The 19,236-nt window shown below is 43.1% G+C and overlaps 1 protein-coding gene across 2 annotated transcripts in view; it reads right to left on the bottom strand.

Annotated features, from left to right (window-relative positions):
- The window catches only part of SASH1 (SAM and SH3 domain containing 1), a 163,887-nt gene extending 144,691 nt beyond the window's left edge, over positions 1-19,196 (bottom strand). For both annotated transcript variants that reach the window (XM_081094037.1, XM_081094036.1), the window contains exon 1: positions 18,450-19,196. In XM_081094037.1, the coding sequence (XP_080950163.1) occupies positions 18,450-18,569 (120 nt within the window). In that variant the 5' untranslated portion in view covers positions 18,570-19,196. The remainder of the gene's footprint in view (positions 1-18,449) is intronic.
- Between the last annotated feature and the right edge of the window lie 40 nt (positions 19,197-19,236).

A 19,236-nucleotide genomic window follows, 5' to 3' on the forward strand; every position in this document is an offset into this window, starting at 1 on the left:
CTCATGCTCTATCACAGTGGTTCTCAACCTCCTGGCCCTTTAAATACAGCTCCTCATGTTGTGACCCAACCATAACATTATTTTCGTTGCTGCTTCATAACTGTAATGTTGCTACTGTTATGAATCGTAATGTAAATATCTGATATGCAGGATGGTCTTAGATGACCCCTGTGAAAGGGTCGCAACCCACAGGTTGAGAACCGCTGCCCTATCAGAACCAACAGCGTCTTTGGAGGGATTTCTGTGCCTCCAACAGGTCTCAGTAAAAAATAAAACAATAGTCAGAGTTCAATCCAACAACAAAAATAATGGTGAACAGGCCTCCTATACTGTGAATGTCAAGTGAATGATACAAATAGTAAGTGTTAAAGCACCTGCAGAGGAGAGAAACACTGATTTTGGAAGGTCAAGAGGCCTATTTAAAAAAGAAGTCCAAGCCCAGCCGGTGTGGCTCAGTGGATTGAGTGTTGTCCTGTGCACCATGGGTCAGGGCACATGCCTGGGTTGCGGGCTCGATCCCCAGTAGGGGACGTGCAGGAGGCAGTGAGTCAATGTTTCTATCTCTCTCTCCCTCATGCTTCCTCTCTCTAAAAGAAAAAAAAAAATATATATATATATATATATATTTTTAAAGTCCAAAATTGTAAACCACAAGACAGCCAGGAACGTGCCTGGGCAAAATGGGACATAGTAAAATACTTGTCAAAAATGATTTTGCTAATCTAAGAACATTCTTTATTTTGTAAAATCGATATCCTTGACTTCATGTTTCATTTTTATTATTTTGCAATGGTCCCTGCTGTCAGAACTCTTGGGAATGGTGCTCATGCTATCCTGTGTGCCCCTAGCTCCTGTGTCAGCAAGCCTATGATCTTAGGCAGAGCCACCGCCAAAATTCCTTCTCACCTTGACCTTCCAGGGACAGTCATTTTCTGCCCCAACTATAGCAATTTCTGGTTTTCTGTTCTTCTTAAATATTAAATCATAAACTCTACATGCACTCAGGATAGCCAACTTCTGCATTTTCACCTCCCACTCTACACTAACTGGGTGTCTACACCCTTTTGCACCCTCTGCTCAGCTGGATTCCAAGTTACTGATTCCTCTGTCCTTCTTTTAAGGGACTGCTCTCAGGCCAAACGCTCCCTTAGCTCTCGGGCCACTTGTAAGTTTCCAAAGGAAGAGATGGCAGCTGGGGGCCATTTCTCAAAGCTTTCAGAGCCCTTTTCCTTTGGGACAATGAGTCACCTCCTTTTCCATCTCAACTTAAAACTTTCCTTTCCCTCTGAAAATCAGAACTTTCTTAATATCTGCTGGGCTAAATCTCTAAAAGGAAGTGATGAAGGTTTTGGCTTGAATCATTGACCAGAGTAACCCTGAGCAATCAGTAGGAAGTGATTTCTGCCTCCCCAAATCTTGCCTATGGCATCTATACAACCTCAACGATCAGGGGAGTCAAGTGGTACCAGGAGGGATCTCAAGCAGAGGTTACCATTTTTATCCAGGAACCTCTATCACGCCTTCCCTAACATGGTCTTTACTGGATTAGAAGGATGAGGCTGAGAATTCAGAAGGTAAAGCAGGATAGCCCTGGGATTATGGTTATGACCAATAACATTTGAGGCGGGGGGTGGGTAAGAGTCATGTAGCCCCATCCCCCAAAACACTTTGCTAGCATCACTAAACCCTGCCTCCCCCTCCCTTTTGCCCGCCCCTCAACCCCGGCTTTTCTGCTTCACCTTTGAAGTCAAAGCAAGAAATCCATCATCAATGGGACTTTGATCTGTGTTGAGCTAAGACTTTTCTCTCCACATCCCCTCCCACCAACTCTACCCTGGGCAGTGGCTGAAATTGGTAGGGAAGGGGTGTTACCTTTTTCAACCTCCCAAATATGTAACAGTAATAATGGTGAGAAGGAAAAGATATAGGCATTAGGCTGAGGCCTTATTTGGGTGGGAAGACAGGACACAATGCAATTTCGTCCCTTTCCCAAGTCTACTCCATTCCCCTCCCATATAATCTAATACATGTTGGGCCTTCACCCAGGAAATTGACTGCATTTCCTTCTATTTTTGTCTCTTGTTACTCTCTAAAGAGCACTGTGGAGAGGAATAGAGAGATCTTTCTTCCTCACCCTTGGTGAAACCCACCCATAACCAACAAAGGTTTGTTGACTAGGTATCTGTGCTTCCATAGATATGGTCAGGTTCTTATTGAGTTTCGCTGCTCATCTATCTCTCAATTTTCCTGTTGCTGCTGGTCTAGGTGTTGGTCTGTGCAAGTGCTAACACTGGAAATAGTTTTGCCCTCTTAATTTTCCTCCTTTTCCCAGCAGCTGCTCCCCTGTAGAAAGAAGATCACAAAGTACCCACCTATATCAGTTTCCTAGGGTTGCCATTATCAAAGTACTACTACCAACTGGGTGGCTTCAAACAGCAATTTATTGTCTCAGAAGTTCTAGAGGCTAGAAATCTACAATCAAGTTGTCACCGGGTCATGCTCCCTCTGAAACCTGGAGGAAAAACTCTCCCCTTCCCTGCCTCTTCCTAGCTTGGCGGTTTGCCAGCAATCTTTGGTGTTGCTTGGCTTATAGGTGCATCACTCCAAACCTCCGTCTTCACATGGTTTTCTCTGTCTCCCTCCACACTGTCTCCCATTTGTGTATGTCTGTGTCTGTGTCCAAATTCCCCCATATTGGATTAGGGCCCTCCCTTAAAAACCTCATCTCAGCTTGATTAAATTTACAAAGATCCTATTTCCAAATAAGGTCTCTTTCTGAGATATGGGGGATTAAGACTTCAACATTCGGCCCAGCCGGTATGGCTCAGTGGTTGAGCATTGACCTATAAATCAAGAGGACATGGTTCAAGTCCCGGTCAAGGCACGTACCTGGGTTGCAGGTTCTATCCCCAGTAGGAGGCTTACTGGAGGCAGCCAATCAATGATTCTCTGTCATCATTGATGTTTCTCTCTCCCCCTCCCCCCCCCCCCCACTTTCCCTTCTCTCTGGAATCAATAAAAACAAATTTTTTAAATGTTAACATATTTCTTTCAGGAGACACAATTCAACCCATAACTCCATCTCCCAGGGTTATTGGGACAATGAAATGAGATAATGCTTGGAAAGGGCCTAGCATAGTGTTTGGCACATAGGACATGATCAATCAATAAGTACCAGCTGCTAACATTAACATTACTCTTTGCATTATTACTACTTAGTCCTACAGGATTTCTGTCCATAGCATCTCTGTTAAAAAGGCTTTATAAAAAGACTTTATGGCAGCCAGGTTTCAAAGAAGACTATTTCAACTATCACACAAAAATATAAACTCCAAACTCCTTGGGAAAAGAAATAATTATGGCAGTTGACTGGGTAGTAAGTTGTAATGTTCTTTGTTCTATCCACTGAGCTCTGGAGCACTAAGAAAGATGGCAGTAGATCTGTGTAAGAATCAGTCAAGAAGGTACTCCAAAGGATGTGTTGCCAACTGAATTTCTAAGTTCCTTTGGTTTGTAGGAAAAAAATTTTATTCTCTCCCTGCCTACATTACCACAAAAACATATATAAATGTTGTTTGTTGTTGTTGGTAATCTTCAATCATGGCTATTTTCCCATTGATTTTTATAGAGAGTGGAAGGGAGGGGGAGAGACAGAGAGAGAAACATACATGTGAGAGAGACACATAGACTGGTTGCCTCCTGCACATGCCCCAACCAGGGCCGGGGATCCAGACTGCAACCAAGGTACATGCCCTTGACTAGAACTGAACCCAGGACCTTTCAGTCTGAGGGCCATGCTCTACCCACTGAACCAAACCAGCTAGGGCTATGCTTATATATTTTTAAAATGAAAGTCTGTAAAGGACAGTGGATACACATAGCATTAGAAAACCAGGAGCCCAAGAATGAATTCACTGACTGCTAATGGTTTAAAGAGGAGTGAGTTCAACTTCAACAACAAAAAGGTGTCCACCCTTAGTTTTAAAAGATATTTCAGAGTTTGGCTACCTCCCTTGCTGTTCACCAGTGACCATCCGTCACAACCAAGGCACTGCTGCCACCCCAGCATGTTTTCTTCAGCACTAACGAAGCTTGTTTTGATTTGGGCCTTCATGGGACAACAGAAGGTAGTGTGTTTACTACCCTCAGACCTCACTTACTTTGCTGTCATTTTCCTACGCAAACAGCATTCCAAGCCTCATCAATCCTGGCTGCCAAACACATTGCGTAATTTAGTACTTACTTATCTTGACCTAACTAGCAAATTCCGGGTGCATACCCATCTTGCTTTGGCTTGTTCGCTTGGTCTTTGGCTGATCTTCTGGAACCACCTGGAACCTACTGTCCTCGAGCAAGTCTTGCCCTGGATTTTCTTCTTTACATGTAAGGACTTGATACAGAATAACCTCAAATGTGCCTGCAAGTCAGTCCACAGGTATGCAAACAATAGGTCTATGTGTCTTTTTTTTTTATCTTGATTTAAAAAAAAAAAAAAGAGAGAGAGAAAAGCCCAGCCTAATATTATAAAGCCAAACTGCTTTGCAGCTCGCAAACCTTTCTGACTGACAACAGGAGGATTTGCCTTTCCCAGGGTTGTGGAAGTGGGCCTTCCTGTTTTCCACAATAGAACAAACTGCAGGTCATGAGAACAACGCTGTGCTGTTCTACAATTTGTGGCAAACTGGTGACAATGAGACACAAGATTTCTGTGCTTCTGTCTCCTGGGAAGAGGTGAGCCTCAAGGTCTTGACTATATGCCACAATGACCCACACTTTGGCATCCAAGACCCTAGGGAACGGGCAGCCTGCATGGAAAATGGGAAAACCCCGACTGCAGGTCACTTTCTGGTTTCACCCGCCAACTCTGCTCAAAGAATAGCAGAGCTCACACCCATCTGAGTCTGGTGCACTTTGAAGGGCATTTACAAACATTCCCAAAGATACAACTTCAGTGTTTCACCTCTGCTTCCATAAATATATGTCTTTAGAAGCCCCAAATTTGCCAAAGCCAAAATCACCCAGTTATTGTTGAATTACGGGTATTGAAACATGGTCGATGAAGTGTGGGTGTGCGTGTTCGAAAAGGAAACCAGGAAACCCTAGATCACTCAGATGGCTGAAGAACAGTAGCTGGCTTTCTGGTACCTTTAAGAACATTAAAGTGGTCGGTGTATGTAAAGACACTATGAAGTGCAAGAAATTACACCTTCTTATCTCTTGAGCAGCACTTATTAGAGTAAGGCATCTGCTGGAATTGCTTGATGTTTAAGGAGTGTATCAGTTCTATTTGTCTCCCTCCAATTTCTACGGAAGCTCTTCCATTGTACATAGAAGAGCATCCTGCTTCTAAAGCTCGGAATGCACCGCCCTTCAGCGAAGAGTAAAGAGTTCTCCCATAGAGAATGCTAATCTGGGGTTACAGCTGACATTTGGTTCTGCTGAAAGAGTAGAGGATGAGGCAAAAGTAGGTTTACAGTCATGAGTATACAAAACAGTGTGTTCTTACATTATTATTTTTTTAGTATTGTATTATTTTCCATACAAACAACTTTAAACCTGATTTGGCCCCACCCTGTCCTTTTGTTCAAGTTACATCACATGCATTTTATTCTATCACTCGAGTATCATTTGTGACTCACTTGACACCTATTTACTACTTTAATGCTCATCACATAACCTCAATTTTGTAATCTCCCAATCAAGGTAAATCACTGCCATGAATTAGTGCTATGAGGCGCTTTCATGAAGTTACCACCTGGACAAACAAATGGTATGTATGTCTGACCGACGAGCTGTAGAAGGCAGCAATGAACTAGATTGTCCTCATGCTATGTTTTCAAAGAAAGTTTTCGCTAAAACTAATTCATGATAAAATATGCTTCAGAAATGAAATGTTGTCTCTTTCCAGCATAAAATGTTCATGGTCTTTACAGACTTTCCCAAAGATTTCAAATTCCTTCAGGTTTTCTTTAGATGCATAAACAAGTTATCCAAAAAATTAGCCATGTGAGTGGCAAATTTATTTATGACAAGCCTACAATTTTTCCTCAAACCACAGTGACTCCCATTATCTACCACATTCATACTGAGATGTGTTTCCAGGTGGCTTTGGGCTCTGGTGAAAACACTACCATGTAAAACTTTTAGGAATTCTTGACTGATACTGAAGACTCCTAATTAAGATGCAGATCCAGAACAAATAATTTGCAACCTGGACAGAAACAGTGGTAAATGTGATAAGACTCTGGGAAAATATTTTACAAAAAAGATCAACATTCACATGAGTCTAGCACTCAAAAAATGAAATCGTTAGTTAAGTGGATGCTTTCAATATTTTACATGTTTCTAATAAGTCAACTAAGACCTCATATCATGGTGCCACTTAGTCACAAAAGAACTGAAAATAGCAATCTGGACACGATTAAACATAAAATATGTTTTCATTACAAATATATTCACAAGCTTTACACATTCTCTCTCTTTAGTATAAAGAATATTTTGACACCCAATTCTTAACATGTAATCTGAAGGTTAATACTTTGAAGTAACTTATACATTTCTAAGTTGTGTATTTTTAAAAGGTCATTTGACATAAATTAAATCAATAGTCAATATCAATCCTAAATTCAACATGTAGAACCAGGCCATCCTCCCACTTAAAGATGAAAATGAAGGGAAATTAATTCATATTCTAACTAAAGGAAATTCAATTATTAATAATTATTAATGACAAACATTTATGATCTCCTTACCATATGCCATGCATTTCTGGTGATTCAATTAATCTCACCAAACGGGTGGCTATCACCCTCATTTTACAGGTAACAAAATCAAGACACAAAAATGCCAGGTAACACATATCCACTAAATGCTTAAGCCAGGTTTGAACCTAAACAGTCTTAACTACTTTCTTTGCTCTTACTAGTAACTACTCTAAAAACGACCTTTCCGTTTTCTAAGAGATAGTAGTTTTCACTTTTCATATTAAATTTATTGGGATGGCATTGTTTAATAAGATTATGTTTCAAGAGTACATTTCTATGATATATGAGCTGTATATTCTACTGTGTGTCCACTGCCCAAAGTCAAATCATCTTCCCTCACCATATATTTGGCCCCCCTTTACTCTTTACTACCTCCCCTAATCCTCTTCCCCCCTGGTAATTACCATAATGTTGTCTGTGTCTATGAGTTCAGTTTTATATCCCACATATGAGTGAAGTCATACGGTCCTTAGCTTTTTCTGACTGACTCCTTCCGCTTAGCATAATATTCTCTTGGTCTATCCATGGTATCACAAATGGCAAAATTCATCTTTTCTTCTGGCTGAGCAGTATTGCAATGCATATATGTCCACATCTTTTTTTATCTATCAAAGGGCTCTTTGGTTGTTTCCATGTCTTGGCTCCTGTGAATAATGCTGCAATGAACATAGGGTTCATATATCTTTGCAAATAAATGTTTTCAAATTTTGGGAGTAGATACCCAGAAGAGGGATTGCTGGGTCCTATGGTAAATCTATTCTTATTTTTTTGAGGAATCTCCATACTGTTTTCCACAACTGGCTAAACCAGTTTACATTCCCACCAGCAGTGCATGAGGGTTCCTTTTTCTCCACTAAGTCTCCAACCCTTGCTATTACTTGTCTTGTTGACAATAGCCATTCTAACAGGTATGAGGTGGTATCTCATTGTAGTTTTGATTTGCATTTCCCTAATAGCTAGTGAAGTTGAGCAGAGGACCTGAACAAACACTTCTCCCAAGAAGACATACAAATGGCCAACAGACAAATGACAAGATGCTCAATTTCTCTAAGAGATGTTTAATTATTTTTTTCTAATTGTTTACTCTTATTTAAAACAAAAGATGTTCATTATTAATTTGTTATTGACTTCACTGTTTAGAACAGTTTACGATTAACAGCAAAATTGAGGAGAAGATACAGATTTCCCATATATCCCTACTCCCACATGCACAGCCTCCCCCATTATCAGCATCCCCCTCTGTAATATTGTGATTATAATAAGATATATATACTTGGTCTTCTTTCCAGTCCTGAAAAAGGGCTCCTAAAACTCTCGGAATTTCTTGATGATCGGGGTACCTTTTGTCATTCATTTGGAGTCCCTCTAGAGCACACCTACATTTATGCTTTAAAGTGACTTAGGGTGGGGCACCGGGATAGGGACAGAAGGTGTCTGATCACCAGAAAGACCAAGTGATTACAGGGTAGGAACTTCCAGTCTCAAACCCCCACCTCACCTCCAGGGAAGGGATAAGAGCTGGAGACAGCATTCAAACACCAGTGGCCAATAATTTAATCAACCATGCGGCCTTCAAGCCCCAAAGGCCAGAGTTCCAAGAGCCTCCGGGCTGTGGAGCACAGGGCGATGTGGGGAGAAGCTCTGTGTACCTTTCCGCATACCCTAAGCCTTAATGCAGCTCTTCTACTTGGCTGTTCCAGTAATCTCTAAGTAAACTGACTAATCTAGTAACGAAACTGGTTTCCTGAGTTCTGTGCTCTGCTGTAGCAAACTAAGGGAACCCAAAGAGGGGTTGATGGGTACCTCCTATTTACAGCCAGCTGCTCAGAAGCACAGGTAACAAACTAGGCCTGAGTTTGGCATCAGATGTGGAGGCAGACTTTGGGACTGAACCCTTAACTTGTGTGGCACCTGGTCATTGTCTGCTGGTAGTACTGAAAAAAAAGCCATCGTACCCACCAGGCTGGTACTTTTGTAAGAACTAATGGACCTACATTGACCTGTCATAATCACCAAAATCCAAAGTTTACATTACAGTTCACTCTGGGTGGTGCACACTCTACGGCAAACTACGGCCCGCGGGCCGGATCCGGCCCGTTTGAAATGAATAAAACTAAAAAAAAAAAAAAAAAGACCGTACCCTTTAATGTAATGATGTTTACTTTGAATTTACATTAGTTCACACAAACACTCCATCCATGCTTTTGTTCCGGCCCTCCGGTCCAGTTTAAGAACCCATTGTGGCCCTCGAGTCAAAAGGTTTGCCCACCCCTGCTCTACGGGCTTGGCAATCTATAATGACTTGTACTCACCATTATAAAAACACTCTGTCCTTCACCTATGCATCCCTCCCTATCCTCTAACCCAGGGCAATCACTGATCTTTTTTCACTAATCTCCATAGTTCCGCCTTTTCTAAAATACCACAGTCACGTAGATAAAGAAAGGGAATCTACGGTACAGTAACCTCAGGTGGTGCTCTGACCTAAATTCCTAAGCTGGCAGGTCACCGTGGGCAGTCCTGTCCCAGGCATACAACTTCTTCAGTAAAGGCTTATCTTTGCCCCCAGCAGGTCCTGTCCATTGTTTCTGCGTATCTAGGTTAACACACCTTTGAAATGCACCCTTTCCGACCCCTGTTCCAAAGCACGAGATCACATAACTATCCCATAGTCCAACCCCTGCCTTGCTTTCCTCCCACCTCCAGGTAATTTCGCTGGCATCCTCTCCTTAATTTCTAATGCATAAAAGAAACGGCAATGAAGGAAAAATACCACATGATCTCACTCATTCATGGATAATAAAGACCATTATAAACTTATGAACAATAATAGATACAAAGGCAGAGCACCCTCAAACAGATTGTCAAACTGCAGCGGGAAGGCTAGGGAGGGTTGGGGGGCAGGAGGGAGGGGGGAAAGAGATCAACCGAAGGACTTGTATGCATGCATATAAGCATAACCAATGGACATAAGACACTGGGGGGTAGGGGAGACCAGGGGATTGTCAAGGGCGGGGGGAAAAAAAGGACACATAGGTAATACCCTTTGTAATACTTTAAGCAATAAAACAATAAAATAAAAAAAGAAAAAGAAAAAGAAACGGCAAAACTGTTGTCATCCGGAGCATTTGAGAGGTTGCTCCCCAGCATGTCATCAGTATGGGCTCCAAAATAAACTAACAAAATTCTCTGCAGGTTTGGATGTTTCTTACATCAACAGGAAGAATCAGAAACCTTTTCAGATGGGCTTCTTTCCCTTAGTAAGAGACATCTATGCTTCTTCCATGTCCTTTGATGGCTTGATACCTCATTTCTTTTCAGCACTGAATAATTTTCCATTCTCTAGATGTACCACGATTTATTTATCCATTCACCTATGGAAAGACATCTTGGTTGCTTTCACGTTTTTTGGCAATTAGGAATAGAGCTGCTAGAAACATCTGTGTGCGGATTTGTTCTGTGGAACTAACTTTTCAACTCCTTTGGGTAAATACCAAGGAGCACGACTGCTGGACTGAATGGTAAAAGTGTGTTTACCATTTTGTAATAAATGCTAATAAATCGCCAAACTGTCAGCTGTACTATTTATCACTCCCCCCAGCAATGAACAAGAGTTCCTGTTGCTCTACACTCTCTTCAGCATTTGGTGTCGTCTGTAGGTTTTGGCCATTGTTATAGGTGTGTAGGATTATGGTATTATTATTTCCACTTAAAAAAAATATATTTTTTAACCCTGGGCATTTCCACACAAGGACATTTGTAAAATTGTTAATGGTTTATTTTAAATGAGGTCTTTAAAGTCCTCTGAAAATGGATGTAAGCCAATAACAAAGATACCATTTTTTTTAATTGATTTCAGAGAGGAATGGAGAGGGAGAGAGAGATAGAAACATCAATGATGAGCGAGAATCATGGATCGGCAACCTCCTGCATGCCCCTACTGGGAATGGAGCCCACAGCCCGGGTATGTGCTCTTGACTGGGAATCGAACCCAGGACCCTTCAGTCTGCAGGCCAACACTCTATCCACTGAGCCAAATCAGCTAGGGCAAAGATACTTATTTTTGAACTAGAATATTCATTTCTTCTACAATAACTTCATATTGAAACACTCTATTTTTTACAAGCACCCAAAAAAACCATATAAACACTTTTTTTTCTTTAGCTATAGTAAAGAAAAAAACTTGTTGGTTGATAGCCAGTCTTAGGCAAAAGTATTACAGTCCAAAAAATTAACTGGAGAGAATTATAAAAGTAACGAGGGCTCAGGGTACATAGCAAGATTTTATCCTCAATGGCACTTTTAGTTAAAATGACAATTACATGCATTATTTTTCCTTCACTTTTACTTCTTCCATTATCTGCATGCTAGGGGAGAGAATGAAGCTACAATCTGGCACAGAGAGACAGGAGACACAGTGGCCCTTCCTCACTCACTACTTGCTGTAAAACCAAACTGACAAACAATGATGAAGCACCGAAATCAACTATAAACTATGCACCAAAATCAAAATCAACTATAGACACCACAGAGAGCTGCAATGTATCCCTACGGAACATGGAAAAAGGGTCTTCAGAGCATGCACTATAGATACAAACATATTCACATTTTCACCCATCATCTTAGAAAGGTGAAAGACAATAAGAGATCCCTTCGGAAAAGAGAGAATACCGGTTTCTGAGAGGGAAACCTATCTCATTACCAAGCTTTTGTTGTCTAAGTCACAGAGATACCATAATGCCTGGGTACCTAGTCTCCGGCTGGAGTGGTCTCTATTACATGACTTGACAGCAAGAAAAAATATAAGATAGGTTATCTCTATGAAGCATCTCGCCTGATTAATGCTACCCAGGGAGACAGTTACACAGCTAAACAGCTGGCTAGGAGCAACGCTAATGTGGAACACACCCACCCTTTCCAGGTCCTGTTACCAAACGTCAGTTAATTAATAAGTGAGCATGCCATCTGAGAAATGACAAATCCAAGCGGCCATACTACATATTTTACCTCAAAATTAGTCTGAAGATTTGGTTAATTCTTACAGTCTTGGTCTTTACTCACTGGTATTATATGGTACAGTTAACTCTTAGAGCCTTAGCCTCCATCCATTTAAACTCACCATTTTGAGACCAATTTTATTTCAACTGAATGATAAGAATGTGTGGAAGTCATGGGTAAGCACATCATAAATTCCAGTGAGATTATGATGGCTCAGTCTGAAGCAGACAGTACATTAAATAAACTACTAGTTATAGGTTTTCCTCTTATGTCCTTCATAAACTTGAGCTACAGATTTGCTTATGAATCCATCTGCACAACTGAGTATTTCCCCTGCTTCGCTGTCCTCCAGAATCAGCTTTCAAAAGATGGAATTAAAGATCTTCTAGCTCCAGCATTGTGTTCACATCATTGTAAGTAATAATTCCCTTCGTTAAGGACCCACATCATTCCTCCAATACAGAGACAAGAAATAGATATGTGTGTGTGTGTGTGTGTCTGTCTGTCTGTCTGTCTAGATAGATATTTCTTCAGAACAACGACAAAAATCAGAAGACTATCACATCTCTCAAGATCTCTTTCATTCACCCAGCCTACTCTTGAACTTAAAAGAATTATCAAAAGAAAGCCACCATGGAGCCCTTTATTACTTACAGATATTGAGTAAAATATTGGACCTAATGGAAGCCAGATGATACATAACTGATATGTTTCATCAATATCTAGTCCAGGCCCTCATCTTTTCTTGCCTGGATCACTCAAGTAGTCTCCTTCCAGATTCGTCACCAACTCATCACCCACAAATACTACTTTTCTAAAACAAAGAAGTGATCGTGTCACATGCCAGCTGAAAATTCTGCAACCGCTTCTCACTGGAGCCTATAGAATGATTCCAGCTACCCCACCCTCACCCTCAGGACCTGGTTCCATGGTGCCACTTCAGTGCCCTGAGCTCCCCCATCTTTATTCCCTTGGGCTCTTCCAGCAGGCGCTTCCTCCCTTCTTTCCCCTTTAACCCTCATCACAGGGGGGAACCTCCACACTACCAGGGCCCAAATCAACTGACAGTTCTGGGAACTGGACTCGCTGGCACCACACTGCCCCAAGTCCACTCAGTGCTCCTGACTCCCTGTCCACACTGCTCCTGCCGTCTCGGGGCTGCTACTTTTACTGCAGAACTGTCTTTCTGGAAGCCGGGGGTACATGTTGCTAGTACTTAGCTCAATAGCTCAAGGAAAAAGATGGACAGTCAATGTCTTAATAAACATGTGATAGAATGAACTCTAAAACTGCAACTAGGAATTAATTTCCAGGAAATAACACATGATTCCACTCCCATCTGCTGTTTCCTAAGTGTGTGACTTAGGACAGGGGTGTTTACCTCTCCACTGTAAAATGGGAACAACAATGCCCACTGGTCACAATGAGAGGATCAAGAATGGGAAGGGCCCAGCAAGACACAGGGATGGGATGCAGTACCCTGAGCACCAAGTCCTTTCCCTCCCCCTCCCCCACCTCCTCCATTTCTCCACCTCCTCACCTTCCATCTCCTCCACCTCCTCCATTTCTCCACCTCCTCCCCCTCCATCTCTCCACCTCCTACCCCTCCATCTCCTCCACCCCCTTTATTTCTCCACCTCCCCGCCTTCCATCAGGAGAAGTTGAAGTAAACAATGAAAACCAGGATGTCAGTAATAATAATTCAGGTTGAAGAGTGTGGACGAAAGGGGCCACACGCTGACCTGACAAGCTCAGGGAAGGCCTGCGTGGCAGCCTAGCAGACTCAGAGACCTAAAGTAACCACAAAGGATGGTCTGAAATTAAACTTTAACTAAAAGCAGTTATGGTGGGCAGTTACATCCTAGGCCAGTATCTTCACTGACAACGTCCACCTTTACCTTAACCGAGCCTATCTGTCTTTTTGCATCTATGATAACATACCCTTGAAATGTCTGGGTAACTTGTATCTGGAGCCCCTGGGGCACAACCAGGTGTGCTGGGTCCCAGGACAGATACCACAAATTCCTTCATCATCATGTTAACTGTTCCTATACCCACCTAAGTATGTGTCCATCATTTTACTTTTTATCCTATCCCAGAGGTTCCCCCCGCCCCTCCGCTTCGCTTAATCCCACCTCCTTAATCTATCACCAATGAATTTCATGTAACTCACCTATGTCCCTTCTTTGATTGTAAATGTATAAATACAATTGTAACCCCGCCATTCTTCGGAGCATTATCTCAATTCGTTGAGGTTCTGCTTCCTGGCATATGTAGACAGTTTGGCTCAAATAAACTCACAAAAATTCTTTACAGGTTTCAATGGTTTTTTTTTACTTTAACAAGAGGAAAGAGTTTCAAGGTAGAAAATGACAAATGAGGGCAGAATGGGGCACATGGAAGGTCACCCTAGTGCAGGGGTCTCTTTTGACAGCAAGATACTTAGACGGGCAAGAATTATGAAAGGCGGATTGGTGTGGTCCCTGCTGGGCTCCTGACTCTGCTCCCTGGAGCCCTTCCACTCCTCGGCCCTAAAAGAGTGGGAGGCTCACTTCCAAGTTCTCTTCAGTCCCTCCCATACATCACCCTGCAGCTTCCCACTTACAAAAAGCCAGAAACCTTTGGGCTGGCTAACAGGAACATAAGATTAAGATGAAGTCAGAATATTTGAAACTGGGGCTGACTCTCCAATTCCAAGACCTAATATTAATTAAGTCATCAGCTGACCAGGTTCAGAGTAATACACCACCCAAGGAATATGTAAATTGCTGCTTTCAAAGGAGTTTGCATTTTAAAAGCTCCCTTAGGGATCTCACTAACATCTCCCCTCCCCCACACTTTCCCTAAAACTACAAAGAAAAAGGAGGGTCTCTTTTTTTAAAGAAAACAACAGCAAATCAGGATAAACCTAACATTTATAGACTGAAGCCTATTACATACTTTTCTGCAGATTGCAAAGGATTCAGAGGAGGGAAGAGGCCCAGAGTACCTCTGTACAAAGGATATTCTCTAAGAAAGGCTAGGAAATGGGTGTAAACTGTAGGAACAGAGCAGGGAACAGAGGAAGTATAAGGCTGGGGGAGGTACCGCTAGCAGGATCTTGAAAACAATAGTCACTTACAAATGCTCTTCCCCACCATTCCCAGCTAACAAGTAGCTTTAAAGGCTGGGTTCAGCTTTAAGAGGCCCTGGAATTCTAGAGGAAAAACTTAAGAAGCAGAACTTACCCAATGGATAAATCAGCAGTCAAAAACTGATCTGCCATCTCTAACCACATCTCATTACCTTAGCAATTCCCACTCTCAAAAACATCTTATCCTCGGGGCCTCACCACAAAAAAGGAATGTTGAGTCTGCAACACACAGGAAAGATGATAGAGAGTAAACCCCCACTAACTCATTCTGCACTTCTCAACAGAAGTCTAAGCAAGTCATGGTGGAAGGTGACATGCTTTGAAAACCCAGGCAGACCACATGTTGCCGAGTTAGAGAACAGAAGAGCACACTTCACAATAGGCCATTCCTGTTCCCAGTAAGCACCAGGATTTTAGTTCACATGATGAAGCTGACCAAGAGGTAGCTTTGGCACGAGCACATTTATTAATGTCTATAATGTCTACCCCCTTACAGCAAGTACATGAGCCTTTACAGCACTGAATTTTGATGTGGCTTCTGCACATCAAAGGAAGCACATCCTTTTTCTCTTTTTTTTATTCAATAAAACCATGTTCTCAGCACCCGATCAGTCCCAGGCTATGGAGATAGAAAAATGAGTAAAATGCTGACCCTGCCCTCCAGGCATCCCCTATTGATAGTGTTTTGCTAAACTCATTTTCTCCTATCTATTTACATATTCACTTATTAGCATTTATTCGTTCAAGCAGGGCTCACACAATTTCATGCTATAAACTATACCATTATTTCTTCTCTAAATAAGTATTTTGTTAACAATTATCTAAAAGCAACTACCTGTTGAGGAACTGTACTGGACTAGATTAATTTAAATGCAAAATGTGTCCTGATAAAATCAACTACCATACTTACTGAGTAAGATTCAAGTCTCTGGGGCAACACCCTTCCCAGGATTCACACCAACAAAATCCTCAGGGGCAGAAACTGCTCATTCACCTAAAAAAAGTTTTAACCTCACAGGCCTTGAGGTTTGATTTTTACACCTTAGATGAACCTAAATGAATAAAGTAGCAATCGGGCCTGAAACCTTGTTAGAATGTTTGGATGTGTATTTCCCCCACTAGCTCTACTCCCCTCTTCAAGTTCAGTATTGAAAAGCAATCTTTCAAATAGCATTTTCATAAAATACTTGATGTCATTATGTTTCTACCAAGTTGATCTGGGATGGTTCGCTTTGGAGAAAAGTGGCATGAGGCTCCTGATGGTGGGTGTCAGAGACCTGGGATGCAGTCTGACATTGTCAACTAATAAGGTATGCATGCCATTGGTCAAGTCACTTCACCTGACTAGGCAGAGAGATTGCAAAATCCCTTATTTTAAATACAAAAATTAAGGAAGTTGTGTCTTTTTTTAAAAAAAAAAATCTTAGTAAGAACAGAGAAAGGCAACTATTAGTGTCTTGATACAGTCCCCCAAAGATGCAGTTTTCTACAAACACTTGGATGACAGCTTTCTCGTGGAAAAGAGTTCCTTCCTTTAAACCTCATGACTTTCTCCAGGCACGTAAAAAGGAGAGGTAACCCATGTCTTCCAGATTTTAGTAAGGAGCAATTCTGATGTTCAAAGTTACCCCAAAGGGAAATAATACTGTATAAAGAAATGGACAAACATGAGCATAACCTATTCAAGACGATCTTTACGCTCTTTTCCAGCCTTACACTGAATTAGTTCTGTAAAAAGTACATATTTTCTCTTCTCCTGCATCTGCCCTTTGAGTAGCAGCTCTGAGCTTCTCAAGCCCCACCCACCTCTTAACTCCACCAGAGAACACTCTTCTGCAATTGACCCAACAGCCCTGGAATCTGCCAAGGAAAGAATAAATTTTCTGACAGTGTCACCTGCCAACCCTCCCCTCCAAACAACCCTGAGCCCCCCCTTACATTTAAGTGAGCCCCTCCAACTCTCTCCTCCCCAGCCTATGCCCTAGTAAGGACACCAGTGATGTTACCAAACCCATTTTCTCAGTGACTGATAATTTAGTGAGATCTACGCAAGAAATAAGATAAGCTTTCTGCTCGTTGGCAACTTTAAAAAACAATCTGCCACCATAACTTTCAAATGTTCACTGGGTTTTCTGGGATTTCATTGAAGGACTATATTCACTAGAAATGTTCAGAAAATGCAAAGACAGGCGGTTTTATATTTTAAAACATATACATTGTTTACAAAATATCAGAGAGTGAGAGCAGACAGAAATCTTTGAGAAACCCTCTCTGATTCTCTGTACAGTGACAATCCTAACACCAATGGACCCCTGAAAATGGAATAACCAGGACCTCAAGGAAAAAAATGAAACAAGGGGGGAGGGGGAGTGAGAGAGCTATCATTTATTGAGCAACTACTATATGCCGGGCAATATCTTGAGTACTACATATACATCAAGTTAGCTAAATCTCAAGAAAACTAAGAAGAAAGGCTCCTTTGCCTCACTTTTCAGGTGACGAAATTGAAGATCAGAGACACTGAATACCTTGGTCATATAATCAGTCGATGGGAGAGGGGAGATTTGACGGAGGCTAAAACTCACTCTAAAGCCTAAGAGCTTAATTACTATGCTAAAAAGGATACATGGTTCATCATCCCGAAAGGGGAGTTTCTCTCTCAAAACTATACCTTTCACTTGAAAAATTAAAGATCCCAGAGTAAATTCACAGCCTTTTCTGATGATCTACACAACTGCCAATTCCAAACCTTTTAAGCAAAAATTGACTTTTAACGTGTATATTAAGGTGTCTGACTCTCAAAATCCCCACCCAGGTAATGCGTCTACCTGCCTACCAACAGCTCCATCAAAGTAAATCTAATACCCCCAGGCATGAACCCTCCTGAGTAAAGCTCCCTTCTCCATGCAGAAGAACTATTTTTCAGAAATTATGCCAAGTCCAAGGGCGGTTTGAAAACATTACTGGACATTTCAAAATACATGACAAGACATTTAGCAAAACAAGTCCCATTGTTTTTAGCCCCAAACATGTAACAACAAATACCCTGTAATTCTACAAGTTGAAAAACTGCAAACACACTAAGTGAAGTTGGTGGTGGTGCTGAGTAAGGCTATGGTTGCTCTTCTCTCCTGGCCAGACAACAAATGGTGAAGAGATAAACATCAGTTAACCTCAGCCTCTTCCCAGCTCCAACTGTGACAGTACAGCAGCCAAATACTAATTATTTACATTTACTCTTTGAAGGACTCTTTCCAGCTTTTTCCACCCCAGCTTCCCAGCAGGTGTCCCAGATTAGACTGTGGACTACCCCCCCGATTGTTTAAGAAATATCTTTGATGTGATCTGTGGCTGGTTATTTTTTAATTAGGGTTTGAAATCCTATACCGTGTGCATTTAACCCCCTCAGAACTGGAGCCGGAGAAGGACGACTCCCAGGTGCGGGCTGGCCAAGTCGGCGCGCGCACAGGGAACCCCGTGTCGCCGAGGGGCTGCCCGACGCCACCGGCCCGCGACCGTCCCTTCCCGCGCCCCCGCGGCCCCGGGGGACTCACCAGGATGCCCATCACGTCGGTCCAGAGCCGGGAGAACGTCTTGGACATGCTAGCCCCCGTCTCGGACTCCGACTCGGACTCTGCCTCTGGCCCCGGGCCGGCTGCTCCCGCATCCTCCATGGCCGCGTCCCGCACGTTGGCCCAGCGTCCCGCTCACTGGGGCACACGCGCCCCTCTGCAGATCGCGGCCGGCCCCCGGCGCCCGGTCCCCGCCCGCGGCGTCACCGAGGCGCGCACCCGCGCCGCATCCCCCTGCGACCCAGCGGGGGCCCCTCGCGGGCGCCCGCACCTCGGCTCAAGGTGGCGGCGGGCTGCGCAACTGACAAGTCCACCAACTTTCCCACCCCGGCCGCGCGCGGCCACGGGGCAGCAGGAGGCAAAGTTCGCACCACTGAGCTCTCCGGCGGGGAATCGGGGCAGCCCAGGAGCAATTACACCCACCGCCAAGGCGTTTCTTCCTGTGACGAGGCCCGACGCACTACGGCACGCGACTCACTCCGGCCGGCAAGTCCGGGCAGGCTCCCGCCCGGGTGATCGCGGTGCCCCCGGGGCTCGGAAGGAGCTCCCGGGACCCCTCTCTTCAGAATGAGCTCTTCCAGCTCCACATGACTCTCCCCTCCCCGCGACAGAGAGCGTTTAGCAACAAAAGGTGCTCTGATGTCGGGCTCTTTGCATGGAAATGAGCCACGGCCAGGAGAACAAATCGCCTGTTGAAAGAGCAGCCGCCTGCAGCCTCCCGCCCGCACTGCTTTCCAATCACGCCGCCGAGTCGCTGAAACGCTTTGGT

This window comes from Myotis nattereri (genome assembly GCF_964212035.1).
Source record: "Myotis nattereri genome assembly, chromosome: 6".
NCBI classification, from domain to species: domain Eukaryota; kingdom Metazoa; phylum Chordata; class Mammalia; order Chiroptera; family Vespertilionidae; genus Myotis; species Myotis nattereri.